The sequence below is a fragment of the Procambarus clarkii genome, chromosome 49 (assembly GCF_040958095.1).
Source record: "Procambarus clarkii isolate CNS0578487 chromosome 49, FALCON_Pclarkii_2.0, whole genome shotgun sequence".
NCBI classification, from domain to species: Eukaryota; Metazoa; Arthropoda; class Malacostraca; order Decapoda; family Cambaridae; genus Procambarus; species Procambarus clarkii.
In genome coordinates this window covers 20,754,481-20,774,978 of record NC_091198.1, presented here as the reverse complement: position 1 = coordinate 20,774,978, position 20,498 = coordinate 20,754,481, and the positions used below count along the sequence as shown (strand labels likewise).

The window sequence follows — 20,498 nt, the reverse complement described above, 5'->3', positions numbered from 1 at the left end:
GTCTGTAAAGCTTCGCTGACTTTTTGGATGCTTTCCAGTGGGGTGACGAATTGGCAGTCACTCTCTGTACCTCGGTGAGGGGAGGACAGGGAGGGGGGGACTAGGTTCTTGCTCTGTCTGTGATAGGCTAAATAAAACTTCCATGACTAGTAATATTGCCTGATATTGCAGTGACTTTCCTGATATTGCTCCATTAGCTTGGAGCAAGATCAGGAAATAACTTCAGTGACCCAATGGGGCTCGACCATAAAGAGGTATTTTATTGCATTTAATGTTGTTGAACACAAATAACTTAGTGGCTAAGGACTTGTGATCTTATTCTGCAAAGCATTTTTGAACTGAAAAATGAACTAGAGGGCATTTTTGTTTTTTTTAAATATTTATAATATATATTTTTTTAAAAGCGATACATGTTGGCATACAAGCTGTGGATACCTCTCTTGATCAACTGCAATCTAAACATAGTTAGTATATTATTTAATTAGGATTCAGAGCAAGAGGTTTTCTTCTGAGTGATGATAGGTACATAGTTACAGTCTGCAGAATAAATGTAGATTTGTTATGCATTTCAACTGATAAGCCTTTCTACCTGTGTATTAGAATGTGGAAGCAATAAAGTACAAAGAGCTAGCAGTGATCATTCTCTAAAGGGGAATTTGTTCCAGCCAAGTCCATTGGCTGGTTGACTGGTAGAAAAATGTACCTTTGACTTCGTGTTGTGCTAGTTTATTAATATGACACTACTGTACTGATACAGAAACTCAGCAACTTCCTCGTAAGAATCCCAAGACGGATGCTGATATCTTCAGTATCATGGCACGTTAAACCACTGAAGCAGTTACATCTTCATCTGCAGACACAAGTGCAGAAGCATCTTAATAATGTGTGTCAATATGTACAAGAAAGTAAAGGACAACAGAGTACATCCTTTTACTGCTTAAATTATCTTGGTATAGTTTGATCATCAGCTCTTGGGGGAGCGTTTGTTTAATATTTCAGCAGAATTACTTCTCGGAAAACTGTTTTCCTTTAAAGATGTTACTTTTTCAAATTCCCGATGATCTAACACAATTAGTCTAAAAACATGAAAAGATAAAAACAAGTGGTTCGATTCCGAAATTACTTGATAAATCGAATGTTGAAGTAAGAATCCAGTTCATCTCTAATTACTGTACGCGTTTTTGTTTATTTAGCATGTGCATCTGCTTATGTTAATGATTAGTATCACAATATGATTCTGTTTAATTTAATATATTAGAACATAGTGATTTTTCTTATGTGTAATACCACGACACAAAAATCAGAATGACTTAAATTTTCAACTTTCTGTTTATATATATATATCATTTCCAGGAAATTCTAACTGTAGTACTTTGCTGAGAATTATATTGCAACAGCCTGGGCTCATATCTTTGCATAGTGGGCTGATATAATATATAATTTTCTCTTTAGTTTTTCCTGTTAATTTCTTGGCCAGTGAGATTTGTCCTTACATTTTTTTTTTAAATGGGATATATATTTTGAAATGTGATATATATAATTTTTTTTTAATAATGCCATGAGAAGCTGTGTGTTGATTTCAACAAATATTGTTGCTTTCAGTTGCAGGAATTTTGTAATTGTATTGACTGATTAATTGTGTGCTTATCAACTCTTATGTTAGATAAAATTAATATGTAACTTGATACTGTATATTGAATAAGTAAATTGATATGTTGAATAAATAAGGTTGATATATTGAATAAATAAGTTCATATGTTGAATAAATTGGTTAATATACTGAATTATTGTGTTGGGATGATTGATAAATAATTTGTCTGTTTATTTGAATATTAGCGTCATGTAAAGCTTGGATCGTGTTGATTAAATATGCATGTAGTTTGGTAGGAACTGCAATGAACTGAAATATTCCGTTTGATTGCATTTTGTTGTTAGTTGTTTTGGTATGAAATGCATATAAAGCACCATTTAGTGCCATATATAATTGTTCTATATATATATATATATATATTCTAATATATACATGTGATTTTGAACATTTTAGTATTTTGTACAGTATACAGTATATTAAATTGTATGAAAAATGTATTCGAATACACAATTAAAGTATTCGTATTCGTATTCAAATACATTGACAAATTAGAGTATTCGTATTCATGCCTTACTGAAGTGTTTGTATTTTAATGTATTTATATATTCAACCCAAGTCTTACATTATTTGCAGCAGGAGCCATTGAATATTTAACATTAATCTACTCATTGCACTAACACTCATTGGCTCTTTGTTCTTATCAAATCTCCAATGAGACTAAACTTGCCTGAGAAGACAAATTGAATACCCTGGTTGGGAGAAGGGAGAGAGACACACAGGGTCAGTGGTCAACAAAGTCCTCTTGAGATTGTGCTGTTTACAAGAACGCCAGGGTTTGTCCAGCTTAATTGGGCAGTAGATATTTTAGTTTTAGTCAAATATGGTTTACGTTTTTTTTTATAGAAAATATCTTGTTTACATATAATTTTAGAACACTATATTCAGCGACAGACACGAAATGTCATATGTTTTAAATACTGTACTTGAGTACTATATATTACATAAGATAGATTACAATTGCAGAAACATAATTCGAGAACTAAGTTAACTCTCATACCAGGACTAGTTGAGGGCCACAGGGCTAACAACACTGCGAACCAGACATGATAGGGCTGATCTCACTGAAATGTTCAAAATACTGAACAATTTGGAGGATGTTGATCCGGACAATTCTTCAAAAGGTCAGATGTAGTGCAAACAAGAAGGTAACAGTTTCATGTTCAACAAACCACAGTTTAGGACTAAAATCAGGAGATGCTTTCCGTGCACAGGGTTACAAACTCATGGAACCGGCTATCCACTGATGCCGTAAATGGCAAAACTCCACGGAACTTTAAAATCCAGTTTGACAGAATCATCAGGACAATTGGTGAAATCTTTGACAAGCTGCCGGCTTCCTCTACCCATCAAAGCCACTAGAGTATTAGTGGCCCTCGGGTGAAATATATACACCTGTACATGCAACAGTGGTAAATTTATAACTATGCTTCCAGGTAGATAATACACAACTATATTTTTAATAGGAGCAATACAATGACTGTGATGAATTTGTTGTGGTGAGAAGTGGACTATATAAGAATTTAAAATACTGTGGTTTGATGCCCCACAAAACTTTAGGGGGTTAGTTTATTTAAATTTTATTTAATTTTAATTTAAACTATTCAGTCAGTTGGTAAACATTAAAGTTCAGATTTCATTCCGAGTATTAATTTGACTATTGTGGTTTCTGAACAAATCCACAAGGGCCATGTCATGGCACAGTTAACTAAGGGGCGTCTTGGAACATCCCGGACGTAGGTTCAAACCCTCATCACGGCCCTTGTAGATTTGTTCATTTGATATAGCACACTATTGTGATTTCCTGTGTGTATTCTGGTCTCTGTTCCAAAGGCCAACCAATCGCCTGCTCGTGTGCCTTGCACGAACATAAGGCACACCATACAACATACAGTATACGGCAACAATGACTGATCTCGGCAGCACTGCTGAAAAGGAATATAAACCCGAATTTATTTAAAGTATCTTGCTTATCTTAATTTATGCTTAATTACTGGATAGTATAAATTTGTTAGTATTATTTAAGGTTTAAGGCCTTGACTGGCAAAAAAGCATGCTGTGTGTTAAACCTGGGAGGGTCCCAATATGGCCTCCTGGCATCCTCCTATGGAAGATGAACTTATGCTGTCGTTTATAATACAGGAAATTTTAGGCTACAATAATAATAAGAGCATAAGGTTTATATCATAATTATTTAGTGTGGAATGATCAATAGTGCAACTCGCTTGTTAATTATGATTTTCATGCCTCATAACTGCACTCAAGTCACCCCCCTTTCCTAAGTATAATCTATTTGGCCAAACAAGAGAATATGAAGGTGGGGTGTCACTTATTTTTCTTAAGTGTGAGGTGGACAAATACCATATTTGAGGTCTTGAGGCTATCTACCAACTGTCAGCAACAGGAATGGCCCACGTCCGATGGTGGCGTATGAGTGAGTTCTTTCTTGAATGGCAGCTTAACTGAGTTATATTGATGGCCATTTCTCAAAAGCGAGACTATATTATTCGGTAATTATTGAAGGTGTCAAAACACTATTATTTGTTAAGGAGCTAATCATGTTTCCTCTTTAAGATATAATTTTAAACTATTATTAAAGTAATGTTGACAGTTGATTTGATTGTTATGGTATGACGCCATGAGCGAATTATTGGTGTTGCATGTAGGCGTTACTGTGCAGTTATGTTATGTTATGATCTCTTTTATTTGTTATTTATTTAGGAACAGAGAATTTAATTCTCATAAAGGATTTAGTTTATAGTATCTTACATTTAATGATTATCAATTACTCGTTACCGTACTAGATAGTTTCCATAATTACATTAGATCTGTAAGTCTGACTAATAGAAAACTATGGTTGTCCCAACTATATCAAAAGGGAAGGGCACACATACACTAAAAAACAAGTGTTGAATGTAATGAAACGGCAGTTTCTGGGTGAACCCCAGAGGCTCCATGAAGCTATCACAGTGATTACGTACCATACTACTGGATGTCATCAGTCGCAAAGTTTTATTGGTCTGCTTGGGACTACTGGCCAGAACCTGGGCCCCTCTACAGAGGTGCAGAGGGCGATAGCCTATGAATACTTTTACATCTGCCACCACCAGGGAAGCACCCAGAAAGATAGGCAAATAAAGACAAATTGGTTCACAATTTAAAAACAAGGTTGAGGCCCCAGTGTTGCCAAAAGAACTCCCCAACAATGAAAAAAAACACAATTTAGTGAAATTGCTCCCCCCCCCTCATTTGGGGGTGGAGGGAGCCAGCTCGAGTCAGCTGGGCTTCCTCACCATTCAATTCTATAATAACTATAATAATAAAACACCGATGCCCTTGGGGAGGGAGGGTGACGGGAACCTCTTGGGTTCACCCAGAGACTGGCGTTTCATTAAATTCAAGATTGGTTTTCTGGGGGAAGAGGGGCTGTGTCAGTTCCTTGAAGTTAACTATCCACAGTGAAGGACAAAAGGGGCACCAACCGGGGAGGTGTCAGCATTGCAGGTATCAAGACGAGGAAGCGGCCGGCAACTGCAACTCATGACCCAAAGTCACATAGGTCCGCCAAGGACCCGGAATGGGCACAAGACACCAGGTGCCAAAACCCCACAACCAAAGGACCCCTCCAGATGACCATCGACCCAATCCTCACAGAATAGGAAGAGCCAGCAGCAAATAATCAAACACCCACCAAGGCCAAGAAAACAAAACACGAACCAAAGGGGGCCAACACAAATGTACAGAAGGAAAAGATAGAACCCAGTTCAGACACCAGGCAGGTTCAAATGGTGCTCGAGCAGGCCAGAGGTGAAAGAGATAGCGAGAAACGGCACTCGAAAATGGTAGACCGGAGCCAGAGCAACAATGACCATCAAGTACAGGCATCATTAAAGAACTGAATGGTGGGGGGGCCTGGCTGACCCAGGCCAGCTCCCTCCTCCACCAAATGAGGGGGAAGGTAGGGCAAACTAGTTAGGGGCTAGTTTTGCCAAATTTTGGTTTGTTTTCATTGTTAGGGGGAGTTCTTTTGGCAATGCTGGGGCTTCAGTCTCGTTTTTAAATCATGCAGTAATTTGTTTTGATTCTCCTATCTATCTTGGAGCTTTCCTGGTCGTGGTAAAGATGATCAACTTTAAATATAAAGTGTTCATAGGCCATCGCTCCCTGCACATCGCTAGAGGGGGGGGGCCAGGTTCTGGCTCGTGGCCCCTGATAGACCAATAGAACTGCAACTGATGACACCTAGTAATATGGCACTTAATCAGTGTGATAGCTTCAGGAAGCTGACGGGCCTCCCCCCAGGAAGGACAGGGTAAGTAGCTTGATAATGAAAAACCAATGATTTTGTAATAAGTTTACATATATTATAATGAGACTAAATTTAAAACAAATAGTGGGATTTTTTTTTTTTTTTTTTTTTTTTATAGTTTCGTACTTAGTGTTTACCATTGCTGTTCACAGTGCTTATGTTCCCTCTTACTATTCTTACTTATTACACTGCTGTACCTAATTATTAGTAGACTTTGAGGTAGGGTGAGTCTTTGATACCTTATTACAGTGGGTATTTCCCATGGTTTTGTAGTAAAAACAACAACCCATACAAATTTTTTTATCTTCACTAGCAGCAACCTTCAAGTTGAGAAGAAATATGAAAAAATCACACATTTAAAACTGTTTTGGTTAGCAATTAAATTTTACATTATTTAGTATTAAACTTATGTGTCACACTTTCCACATTTGTATCAAATATCATTAACTATATTTTAATTTCAAAATATAAAGAAAACAAATTTTAAGTTGCCTAATAGAAAAAGTGGCTTGGGCAGATCTTACTTTGTACCATTGACGGAGTCCTGTAGTGCAGTGATCGACAACGTTGGCCCGCAACCCAGTGTACCGGGATCAATGTCCACAGTAGAACAGAGATGATTGGACCTGATGCCTCTCTTCATCTAGCAGTGTATAGGTGCCCAGGAGTTAGGCAATAGGTGTGGGTTGCATCCTAGGAAAGATCCATAGTTGGCCTAGAATTGGGGAAGGCTTGAATAACCTGATTATGGTCTAAGCTCACTAATTCTGATCATATGGGATAACCCTGATCAAGTGGATATGAAAATTACCAAAATTGCTTATGCCATATGTCAAATAAAATTGCTATACATACTAGTATATTGTACCACAACGTAACTTGTATATCCACATATAATAATCAATTTACATTGTTATGTTAGCATCTTCATAAAAGTAAGTCAAAATTGAATGACAAAAACTTATCTTGGTGGAGTTAATAGCTGTTCTGGCCTCTGCTATACAAGTGTTTGTATTGCGTGTACTACTGTACTGTACGTTCTTTCCTTATTATTAAACACAGTACAGGGTACTTACTTCTATCCCAAATGATATTGCAACACTCACATCAGTACAGGAAATCCATTTTCACAAAGTTCAATGACTCTAACCTTATCCTTAATTGATAGAGTAACTTTCTTTTTCTTAACACCTCCACATTGATTGCTGCTACTGCCAGACATGTTCTTGGCCAAATATTATCCAAATTTATTTTCAAGAACAAAGTTTTGGAATGAAACTCTTTCTGCTATGGTCTATCACTTTGGTATATCAAGATAGGAAAGAAATGCTTGGCTAGGCATATTCACAAGGTGGGATGGGTCCACTCAGGAGATGGTATGTGGCCTACCAGATGAAACAAATTCCTTTATTTTAGCCGGGAAATATACTATACGGCCTTTACACACACGTTTAATGGAATAGTTACAATATTTTATACTGTTTTTATATATTTTGTTATTAATGTATTAATATAATTGTTTACTAACTTGACAGCAAAGCCCAGCTTTTTAGAGTTCTATCTGAATTCAATGAACAAGAACTTTGACTCCGTTTTAATTGAATTACCCAGAGATTCGTGCTGCAGAGGTTTGAATTAGCACGTTCTTTGTGTGCAGGCCTCTCTTTGCCCAATAACAAAACCATTGGAGGAATATACACACTGCAATAATGCAGAGATTGATAGAAAATACATTAGAATAAAGGACACATGTGCTGTATTACTAAACAGATTATTTTAAATACAGTATTAGATGATTTGATAAAATTGAAGACTGAAATATATTTGAGAATGTTAATTTATTAAAAAGTAAACTCATTGAAGTTATTATTAAAGATATACAGTATTTGGAGAAAATATTGTTTTGGCAGAGAAGAAGAAAAAGAAATGTACAATAGACAAAATCAAGTCATGTGTATATATATAAAACAGTGAGCCACATTAGTTGTTGAGATGTAAGTTTTGTCCTAACCACATACTTGACAAAGCACTCAGGAAAGTGCAACAAATGTGGTGTAAATCTTTACATCAAATTAAAAAATACATGAGTGTGTATTTTTATCTTAAATAATAATAATAATATTATTATACAGTACTGTATGTTGGCTCAATTATGGAGGAGCTATAGTAGACCTCCAAGCTTATTTAGAAAACGTTATGTTAAGGATAAGGAAAAACCTTTAGCAAAGACCTAATGTGCACAGTAAAAAAAAAAACTGAAACTCCTCAGTTTTTAGGCCCATCTGCTCCAGCCTTCATCCTTCCTGAAGGAGCAACCATTTACTGTACAAGGTAGGCTCATATGGGGTGAATAAATGAAATCAATATTTAAAGGCATAAGAGCAGGGGTCGGAAAGATATTAATGGTGGGGGCCAAAATGTTCCTGCCATTTCATGTTGCAATAGAGGTTTTGTTAATGTTAAAATGTAAGTTAATGTTATATGGAAGTTAGCTATGCATATTAGAAATTCTTTACCAACTCATCACCTGTAGACTTGGCCTTGTGAAATTATAGGGGGAAATTATGGACAACCATGTATGGTTGTCCATAGGTATTAGGATTAGAAATTAGGCAAGAAGTGGTTAGTAACCCCCTTTGCTGATTAACCTCGTTTTGGGTTAATTACATTTGATATGGAAGGGGGGAGGAATGGGCCTGTACCAACACTGACCTGGGTGTCCAGCACCAACACTTGACCTGGACATCCAACACCAACACTTGACTGGACATCCAACACCAACACTTGACCTGGGCATCCAGCACCAACACTTGACCTGGACATCTAGCACCAACACTTGACTGGACATCCAGCACCCCTGGAAGAATGGTAGACAGTTGGTGTGGGACTACACTTGCATTTCAGCTTTGGCCAACACCTATGTTAACTTCAGTGCTGCACAGGCAGGTGGTGCTGCCAATCACTGGGAAGCAGCTAAGTCTCATAAATACAGAGATCTTGATCACCACTACAATTTGGTCCCCATTGCCTCAGAGACACTTGGTGCCTGGGGTAAAGGTGCTGCTAGTTTTTTTAAGGAACTGGGTTCTAAGCTAATTGAAAAAACTAGAGACCCCAGAGCTGCCAGTTTCCACTTTCAGCGCTTTAGTGTAGCGACCCAGAAAGCAAATGCTCACTGCATCCATGGTTCCTGCCTGCCATCTGAGGAGCTGGAGGAACTCTACAACCTATGACAAGTAGCCTTGTACCCTGCATGTAACCAATGTTGTAACCCTTTTTGTGTAATTAAATTTTAAATAAAATAAAATGAGATATATATATTTCTACAGTATACAAAAAGAATAGGGGTGGTAGAATAAAATATTAGTGTTCAGTGAGGATCCACAACGTCTTTTCTAGGTACTCCTTGTTTTCTTCTCCAAGGCTATGGGTCCCTACAATTGCACCAGAGGTGGTACCCTTATTTGGGTTAAAAAAAAATTATGTATATATATTTACAGTATATTAATTTAAGAGAGAAGCATATATATATTGCCAAGAGTTTGTAGGGCTAGTAATTGGCTCAAATTCTTACCACTGAGTGCTTTAATTCATCTTTCAAATGTTCAATTTCTTCATCATAAAACAGGAAAGTTAAGAATTGTTTGTAGCAGTATGGGAATTGAGTATGTTGAAGGTCATTAAGCTATCACAAAGTGGGTTGGTTTCATAATATATATACACTACTTTATACTAAAAGCCCACTTTTCTTGGTGGGCTTTTAAAGAATCCAAGTTGAATATCTCCAAGTCACATTAATGTTATTCAACGATTAAATATTGGCATCGTTGTGAATGTGATGATATTTACACACCATATTTCCTTAATTTATCGTGGCGCAGTCGACTAAGGCGCGTCTGGGATTATCCCGGATGTAAGTTTGAACCCTCAAACTGGCCCTTGTGGATTTGTTCAGCTGATGATGCCTATCTTTATTCTCTATACAGAACTGTTTGTTATTATTTTTTTTCCTCTACATGCAGGAAACCAATAACCAAGCAACACATCAGTGAAGAGAGAATGGCTGCGCATCTAAATTCTCTCCATCTTTCAGAAAGTTACTACAATCATCGACTTGGTAAAAAAGTAAGTGCATTTTAGTGCTATTGATATGTGGATTATATGTCTCACTTTTCCAGTTAACATATTCCTTGCAAGCCTCTCAACTTACAGACTACAGCATATATACAAATTACATCAAGTACTAGTATAGTTACTAGCAGCTATCAAAGTGAAAAAAACTGTAGCCAACTCTCAGGCTCCTAGCTTCGACGCAGAGCTTGACTTATATATATACTGTATGCGGAAAATCCACAGAGAAATGTGAAAGGAAGTGAACGTTTCGGCCTGGTTAAAGTCGGCTGAAAATAAATAAATATATACAGTATATAGGTGAGTAGAATATATATATATAATACATATATATAAAAATTTGTGAGGGTACCACCTCTGGTGCCAATGTGGGGACCCATAGCCTCATAGCCTCAGCCTACAGTATATATGTATATATATAAATAAATAAGTAACACATGATCACTAAGCACAATTCTTATTACACACTTATGCTCTACTGTACAGAATATGATTTTCTTTGGAGTTAAGTCCAAGTGAATATATGTGGCCCACTCCGTCAGAGCCTGGGTGAAGATGTTCACACTACTATCGCTGACCCTCCAGGGATCTACCAGATTCCAAATTTCCAGGGATTTAAGAGCCCTAATGAACTGCTATGATTCTTCCAGAGCCCAAATTTCTTACAATTTTAGGGATACTACATGAGCTGTGGCATGTTCATATTTGTCTAGAGATTTATAATTACAGTCTTCCAACTTAGTGATGTGTGTATGCTAGTTTTTAAGAGCGTGGTTAAATATTATTTAAAGGAATTTCCTTAATTTGTATTTACATACTAAGCTCAATCAGTAATATAAGGTCTTACTTTCAGGGTTGTGCAAGTGACATGGACATGATGCTGGAGGAGGAACCTGATGACGGTTTGGGAGACGATGGGATTCCACGACCCTGGAAATCCAGAGCCAAAGGTCCCGCGTGTCTTATCATTGCTGATGAAGTGAAGCAAATTATTCCTGGAGAATCACAACTTCCAGCATCATTATTAAAAAAATTGTAATTATTAATTTGTATACAGTATGTTCTTTCTGGGCCTTTCTTTTCACCCAGTCTCAACCATTGAAGCCTTTCCCTTGGACTCCACTTCTCTATCCTGGGCATTGAGCATGGATTCTGGCTCTGCCCCAGGCCCCTTAGCTGTGGTTCCTGGGGCTTTGGGGGTGTGAGAAATAACCCTTGGGTCCTGTTTGATCCTTCGTGTATGCTTCTTCTTTTTGTGGAGAGTTTTCTGTGCTGGGTACAGGGAATTTGTTTTCCCTTTCCACATGTGGGATGCTGTGTGTGGCTCCTCCAATGATAATTTCTGGGTGCCCTTCGGTTCCTTAAATTTGTCCTTTGGAGCCTCTGGTCTCCCACCTTCCCTAGTGGAGGCTTGGGAGGCAATCTGGACATACCCCGGGCATGGCCCAGATTTTGCCTCGGTCATGGCCCAGATTTTGCCTCGGTCATGGTTGGATGCGTTGTGAGATTCCGGAGCTCTCCTGGCTGGCAGACACCCCTTTTTTTTTCTTTAAAAAAAAAATTACCAGGAGCTTGGCTTGGTTTTGTTGCTTCCACTCGCTTTAGTGGTGTGCTGCTTTCGTGTTACAGATTTGCCCATTTGCCCCACTCCCGAGGTATGTCAGATTGTTGCAGTTCTGTGTTAAGGTTGGTTATGTTGTTGCAGTAGACTTTCACACTCATTACACCTGGGCACTGCCGTGCATTTCGTGAGCCTTCTGGGGCTGCTTTCAGCCTGCTCTGGGCCGTGCTCCTTGTGCTGGGATTTTGATCTTTGTAGTAGTGCTGTTGACGGTTCTTGCTTTACAAACCTGACCTTTGGGAGGCAGTGGCTGCATTTTTTCTCTACATGTTGTTCGTCTTCTGGTCTCTTGGGGTTTGGCTTTTAGTGCCGTTCACATCCAGCGAGTTAACTCCACAGAGTTAACCGTTGATGCTAACATCTTCCTTTGGCTTTGCTGGATGTTTGAGGGCCCGGACATGGACCTCTTCGCATCTGCTTAGTTGCGGTGCCTTCCTCTTTATGAGGTGCTATCTCATGACTGCAAGACTCTCGCTGTGGTTGCCTTTCGGCTGGACCAGATCCAGTTCTTGCTACGAGTCCTACAAAATTGTAGTCCTAAATGTGAGGGTTTCCTTCTAGCTCCCTGCAGCCAGCCCAGCCTTGGTATAATAATAGTTTAGAGACATAATACGTATGTACATAACACATACATACATACATAAGATACATGATAATTTACGCTTAGAAAATATTAGAAGAACTGGTTCCAAATCTTCACACAGTAATAACACCATGTGAGACCAGAAGGCATGGCAGGATGTGTAAAATAGCCCCATTGAAAAACAAAGGTGCAAAAGGCACACTGAGAGAGAACTCAATCAACATCAGAAGCCCAAGACTTTTCAACATTATCCTCACACATATGGGTGACTGGCTAAACTCTTGCATGTTCAAAAGAGAACTTGACAAACAACTTCTAAGTATACCCGATCAACCAAGCTGTGACTCGTACATCAGGCTGTAAGCAGTCGCATTAAACAGCCTGGTTGATCAGGCCAGCAATCATGAGGCCTGGTCAGAGACGACCACAGGGACGTTGATCCTCGAAATCATCAGCAGGTAGTAGTCATGCTAATTTTTATGCTAATTGACTGGTCCAATTGCCATCTGAAATGTTCTGTTCTTCAAATGCCATATGACAATAATGATATACACAAATATATATTAAAAACATTAATGTTAGCCATTTGATGGCCTGCTAGACTTCGGTTCACTTCTCGGGGTGGATCATGTTGGGAGCACAATTATTATGTCTTTATATACTAGTACAATATGTAAATGTATAAAAAATGCTCAAAGATAAAAATAATACAGTACAATAACATATATTACAGTATTGTGTTTTAATGATGGATTATTATTTTCAGAACTAAGCCCAGCATGGAAGTAGTGTTGTGGCAACCCCCTGAAAACCTCATCAGAAACATAATTACGCCAAGCTTAAGCACTCTGATTAAAAATGCAGAGAATAAAAGTTCTCCCTCTGATTCTGTGACTAATGCCTCCAACTCTACAAGCACAGGAGACACATCAACCAGCAGCTCGCCAGATTCTGGTATCTCGGTTTCATCCCCTCCACCATCCTTATCTTTTCTTGGCCAGAATTCGACATCACCTTCATCATCATCATCCTCTTCCTCCTCCTCCTCATCATCACAATTGTCATCATCATCAGCAGCCTCACTTAGCACAAGCATCACAGTAGGATCATCAGATGCTAGCGACGATTTATTATCACTTCCATCTACATCATCTGGTTCTCGAGGGGGATATCTACCTCCCCTAAGAAGGCCCGCTAGCCCATTACCTGATCCCATGGCAGATGACGACTTTTCCGAGCGTATGGAGTTTAACAATAACAATAACAATGCACCAAACTTTATGTGGCTGGAGGAAAATAACAATACTGCACTACTTGATCTTAATGCTGTTGAGCCTCACAGAGTTCCACACTTGGATGACTTGCCTGATCTACCAGACTCTGATGACATGGACCTATAACGCTATCAGAATGGCATAGTGCTGTGTGCCTATTAATGAACACAATTAGTCACTTGTGGCAGGTACTGTTTCACCATATTGCTAATATTAAAATAGATTTTTCTATGAAACAAAGTATGAAACTTTCTGATAAAAGTTTAATGTTTGTTAAAGACATGAATTGGATTTAAGAAACCAGAATACAACATCGTGTTTACACATAATACGAAAATGTTCTAAAATAAACTCGAGTAACATTGAAATATACATGCTGTATTTGCTTTGTCATTTTTTCAGAGGCATCAGTTAGATTTATTTGCAGACCGAGCATTTTAAATTTATATTTTATAAAAATGAGACACGATATAATTGTTCCTGTGTAAATTGTTGAAAATTCTAGTCGGGAATTTTTGGTTAAGGGGTAAAGATGACATGAATCTAAAGTCAGTACAGTACTTATGTTTGATTCTATCTGTTGTATAATATCCTTAATTTTTGGATTTGTTAGCTTTTCCGCAATTTAGCACATGTTCTTTGGGTTTCACAAATGAGCAAAATGTGATTGTACAGCAGTGAACATTGTCATTGTTACGAACTGTCGGTGTCAGGACTTGGCCCAGGTAAATGATAGGAAACTGTGAATTGTATTTCAAATCTTAAATCCTTTTAAAGCATATTTTATATAAAAAATATATGTCAAGTAAATAGATTGATCATAAATATGAACATCGCACTTCAGCTCATTTGAGGTATCAGCTCTATAAAAGCAATTCTGATATAGAATTATAGATCCCTTCAGTCATAAGGTATACCTTGTATCTCACATTTGTAGTGAAAATCACTGTTACACTGAATGTAGTTCATATTTATCTTTTATCATGAAATGTACAATAACAGAGTAGATTCTATTCTTAGAAACTCATGTATTAGTTTAGTGCACTCTTCCATTGCAGTTTTGAATTGTTCTGAAATTGAAATAGATCATGTTTTTACTAAGCCTGATGTACATACTAGTATTATTTTCTGATAGGTATTATTTTAAGGTATGATTTAGAAATTTTGTCTGGCATACTTTACTTTCAGTAAATTTAAAAAGGAAAAAAAATAATAAAAAAAAGAAAGATATGCATGAGAAGTATGTTATGCTTTTTGAACTCAATGCGGATGCCTATACCTAATATGTACTGTTATGATTCTGTACATCTTTATAAATGTTATGATGTTGGTTTTCAAAGAATATCTGTATGCAAGATATACTATTATCGTATTTGCACGATTATAAACTGCACCTTTTTTCTTCCTTCCGTCTCCCATCCCCCTTTCCCCTAAAAAAATGGCAAAAGAGGGTGGAGAAGGTGTTGCTTAAAATAGAATGCAAAGCTTATTAAAATTACAGTACAATCTCTTGTATTCGCCACCTTCACTTGTCACTTGTAATGAAACGATCACCACCACGTCGCCATAAAGCAGCCACGTTATCATCACTAGGTCACAACCATACCTGGGTCATACCTGGAGTGGGTTCTGAGAGTTTTAGACTGTTGCTTGGAGTGACACATACGCCCACATATCCACTACAACCTAGTTGGTACAACAGTTCTTGCACGAACATTTTTTTAAGAGAAACCGCCATTGATTCAGAAATATTTCTTATGCTTGCTAGGAAGATATTGAATAGCCACAATCATTACCCTAAGTTACCATAACCATTACCACAAGTTACCACAACCATTATGGGTCAATCAACCATATAGGGCCGGACGGCTGAGTGGGCAGCGCTTCGGATTCGTAGTCCTGAGGCTCTGGGTTCGATCCCCTTTGGAGGTGGAAACAAATGGGCAGAGTTTCTTTCCCCCTGATGCCCCTGTTCACCTAGCAGTAAATAGGTACCTGAGAGTTAAACAGCTGCTGCAGGCTGCTTCCTGGATGTTTGTAACAAAAAGGAGGCCTGGTCGAGGACCAAGCCGCAGGGACGCTAAGCCCCGAAATTATCTCAAGATAACTACAAGTTACCACAAGTCATTACAAGTTACCACAACTATTACTACAAGTCTCCACCACAATTTCCACAAGTCACCACCACAATTTCCACAAATCACCACTACCACGTCAACAAAAGTTACCACCAAAGACATCATCACTGCAATGTTGAACTCTGCAAATCTATTTACTGTTATTAATTTGAACATATCCTAATTGTTTATTATTATTTTTTGTATATGTACTGTTCAGCAAATTTTATTCATATAGTATTTATTGAACAATTGTGATAATTACCAGTATTGAGGTGAAATAAGCCAAGTTACAGTCTAGGCAATTGTTACAATATTTTTTTTTAATTATAAACAAAAAATTTAATATTATGTAATTGCAACAAGGGAGCATAAGGAAGGCTTGATAATTCTTTATATATTTTTAAATAACATGTTATCAAACCACTATAAATGATACACAATAGCATAATAATTTCTTTATACGACAACATTAGAGAACACATTTACAAATCCCCAAGACATATCGTGAGAGAAAGAGATAACATAGACACCACTCGGGGCATATACTATACACATTTCTTGTGTTAAGAGCCATTCTTAATGTGAATGTAATTTTTATTTTGTTTTAAAATGACGACACGTCATTAGACTGCATCTTAGAATTTACGTTTAAGGTTTTTAGTATGAAATGTGTGCAAAACTTACCCTGCGGCTCAGAAATGGGGCAGTTTATAATCATGTAAATATGGTATATTAGAGTTAAAATAACTGAAATCATTATAAGGTGATTTATATGTTCAAAATGTTATGTTATGTTGTTCAAAAATGTTAAATTGTGCTACTTTCTGAAGCCCAATATGATTATAAAGAGCTGTTAACCCTTTGGCTGCAATATACAGTAGTGCAGTATTAGCTTGACAATAAATAGGTGTTCACAGCTTAAGCAAGTTTTCCCAACTGTTTTCCCAAGAAAATACTTTTTATATTATGTAATGTTCGTCCAGACATTTGACCCTCAAAACGATATTTTGGTCCCTGTATCAGCCACTTAGCAATGAAAGAAGGAAGGGTGTGTGTGGGCTTGGTAGTTGCATCAAGTTGTAAGTGTGTAGACTGGCATGTTTGTAGACTGACAGGTGCCGGTTATGATGCCATTTGCCATAGTGATATTTTTCTTACAGTAGTCATTCTTAGACCGTTCTTTAATTGTGCCTTTTTATTTTTTATATATATGCAATCTAAAATATATTTTAAAAGATGTTTCTTGGTATATGTGGAAAGAGCACCATTTCTAGGGGGAGCCCCTTGATGCTACTTGAAGCTATTACACTGATTTAGTGCCATATTTCTAGGTGCCATCAGTTGCGGAGCTTTTATTGACCTACCAAGTACTGTGAGCCAGAACCTGGTCGTCTCAAAGAGGTGCAGGGAGCGGTGACACTATGAACACCTTCCATTTAAAGTTATTAACGTCTGCTGCCACCAGGCAAAGCACCCAGAAAGTCAGCGATACAAAACAAACTTTTACATGGTTAGAACGAGACTGCAGCCTCAAAACTGTCCAAAAGAACCCCCCAACAATGTAAACAAACTATCAAGGAAACTAGCATGCACAAGTATGCACTACCTCCTCTTGGTCATTTGGGAAGAAAAGAGAGACAGACTGGCCCAGCAGGCCTCCTCACCACCAGTTCTTATTCTGATGTGTATGTTTGCCATTCTAGTAGGTCTGGCTCTGACCTCCTGTTTGACATACTGTATGTATCCGGCTTGGCTCGGGTGGCCCTATGTACGTACCTCCTACGTGTCCTAGTTTCCGTCTTGGTTATGTATCCGGCTTCTTTGGGTTCAGTTCTTCCTCCCCTTTGGGTGCATTCCGAGGTTCTGGTATCATCTTGGCTGGTAGACTGTCCTTGGGATTGGCGTGGTTCCACTGGACCAGCACGCTTGAGTGGTGGGAGGGTATCTCCTATGTTTTTGCTTTTGAGGCAGGTTGCCATTTGGGCTCTTAGTTGCCCTGTTGGGCTATCTGGAGCTCAATTGTCCTGGAATCATTCGTTTACATTAGCGACAGTTTAGTGTGCTTGGAGGTGCATATGTTCAGGGTTCCGTTTCCCCTGGATGCTCCTTAAGTGCTACCCTTGCATTGTTAGGGATGTTTTCCTTGGGATGTTTGGGACACACTTTCTCAGCTCTTAGCTCGCCTGTGGTGGCCTTTCCGGTAAGCCAGTGATCTTGGACTGTCTGTCTGTCTGTCCTCAGGTTGGAAGTGTTTTTGCTGGTCTGGCGCACTGTGGTTCGCAAGGCCTCATCGTTGTGCTGAGGTAGATCTCCAGCTTATAGTCTGATTGGTGCTATGATTCTCCCTGGTGGCTCATTCCCCACAGATTGATGCTGGGGGATTCTGGGCTTGCATTTTGTCTCTTTTTAGAGGTTTTTCATCATTTTGCCCTTTTCTGCTTGGGGCTTTTCCACTTTTAACACCCCAGTGTTGTTCCCTGGTCCTTCCCATGGCATCTGGGTCTTTCCAGCAAGTTTCTTCTTTTAAAGCCTCTCCCGTGGGCTCTGCTTTTCTACCTCGGGCAGTGGCCGTAGATGTTGGCTCTGCCCTGGGTCCCTCGTTTGCTGTTTCCAGGAGTTGGAATGGCGCCCTTGGGTCCCTCGTTTGCTGTTTCCAGGAGTTGGAATGGCACCCTTGGGTCCCGTTTGGTCTTTTCTGGGGCTTTGTGCCTTCTGCAAAGGGTCATGGGTTGCAGGGGGGGGGGGATTCCTTAACCCCCTCCCTGTAGGTGTTTAAGTTGGGTGCTGCTTCCCTCTAGGCTTGTTTCTGAGTGTCTGGGCTCTTCGGTTTCAACCTTCCAGAAGCTTCAGTCCTCCCAAGTTTCCTGGTGTTGGCTCGGGTGGCCCTATGTACGTACCTCCTACGTGTCCTAGTTTCCGTCTTGGTTATGTATCCGGCTTCTTTGGGTTCAGTTCTTCCTCCCCTTTGGGTGCATTCCGAGGTTCTGGTATCATCTTGGCTGGTAGACTGTCCTTGGGATTGGCGTGGTTCCACTGGACCAGCACGCTTGAGTGGTGGGAGGGTATCTCCTATGTTGTAGATATTTCAGGAAGGTTCTTATGAGTTCATGCATGCCTCCTCACTCCTGCCCTTCCTGATTTTCAGGACGATTGTATGTCTTGCTTTCCTTATGTCCCTCAGGAACTTTTGTCCTTCAATAGAATCCTTGGCGAATTGGATACCTTTGATATTGCTCGCGTTATAGGCTTTTGCTCATGTATTATCATCCTTAGTGATATTTAGCACATTTTGAATATCCCGCGCCACTGATGGTGCTATGTCGTCTCCTCGGCTTGGTGCCTTCTTTTGATAATTACTAATATAGCCCAAGCAGAAGTACTGCAGCCAAAGGGTTAAGGAACTAAAAATATTAAAAATGTTCAACTCAAATAATTTGGGGCATGAAATGTTTAAGCCAGGAAGGACAGGTTGTCATGATTATTAAAAGATATTTGTACCTCTGTAGCTACATCAAATCTCTTCTAGTTATACACATAATCTAGCATTTGACCTACACTTTTCTGAGTTATTTTTTCTTATATGATGGAGCTAATAGTTTATTATTTACTGTATTATTTCAGATGCTTTCTGTAATTTACCTCCAAGTTAAATGAGTCATACGCAAGCAACTGTTAATTTGTTTACAATAGCTTGATACAGAAATATACAAAATGCAAGATTTTTGTGCATTGTCTGAGTTTTAGTTTAGAGGCTAAAAAGTATTGTACTGTACTGTATTTACATTTTACCACTTATTTGATATTACTGAAAGGTTTAACAAATATATGTTTGTAATTTAAAAGTGTAATGATTAAGAGTCCATTTTGATAACATATCAATTTTTATACAATATTTACTTTCCCCCCGGTATTACTCAAGATATAAAGCAATCCAGAGAAGAGAATACCAGTATCCACGCATGCTCAGAGGGAAACAAATTCTGAAATCTGAAATTTTTTGCCCATTGGTTGAAACAACTGTTTCTAGCCTCGCTTGTTTACCCTGCTAGTGCGTGAGCTCTCGTTATGAATTGTGATCTCCAGTATTGTATTTTTGTTGATGCTGGAATAGAACTAAATTAGATATTTTATATAAGTACTGTATTCCTGTAAAAGTCAAATCCCCTTCCCCTCCCACCATGTAGCATTAATAATATTGTGTCCTTTTGAAGTCAGTGGGGTACATAATAAGTATTTTTAATGCTGCAGTAGGAATGCATCTCTGGAAGATTATCTATATAACCAGTCACTTTCACACACACTTTGTGTTTCCTTCTTTCCTCCATTTACCGCACTTCACATCTTCATCTGCTCTTACATCAACTACAGAGAGAGAGGCTTTATTGCATTTGCATTACTACCAAAGTAAATAGATGCTGCCTTAGTATCTGTGGAATTTACTTTGAAGGTTATGATTGGTAATGTTGCCTTTTTGCAGGTTGTCATAAAGGTTATGATGGTTTCTATTATATTTCTTCTAACACTGTACTGCTAAATTTGATATTCAATGCATTAATGACTTGATTCTTTCACTACTTATTTTTCATTTAAATCTTCCTGACTAGCTCTTTGAAGATATCAGTGGAGGTATTCACCTGTTAAAGAAGATGCCATAAGAGTAAAATATGCACTAATTTGACTTGAAAAAGTAGATATGATATAATAACAATCTTAAGACAAAAACCAGCTTTTCAGGCAATCTCCCAGGGAGGGAGGAAATACACAGCAGAAAGGTGAAAATAAAACATTTGTGTATTTATAGATTATATCAAG

At 38.4% G+C, this 20,498-nt stretch overlaps 1 protein-coding gene across 2 annotated transcripts in view; it reads left to right on the top strand.

Annotated features, from left to right (window-relative positions):
- The window catches only part of LOC123763196 (uncharacterized), a 35,690-nt gene extending 15,430 nt beyond the window's left edge, over nt 1–20,260 (top strand). For both annotated transcript variants that reach the window (XM_069303129.1, XM_045750224.2), the window contains exons 4-6: nt 9,980–10,082; nt 10,942–11,123; nt 13,059–20,260. In XM_069303129.1, coding sequence (XP_069159230.1) covers nt 9,980–10,082; nt 10,942–11,123; nt 13,059–13,692 — 919 coding nt within the window. In that variant the 3' untranslated portion in view covers nt 13,693–20,260. The remainder of the gene's footprint in view (nt 1–9,979; nt 10,083–10,941; nt 11,124–13,058) is intronic.
- The last annotated feature ends 238 nt before the right edge of the window (nt 20,261–20,498 follow it).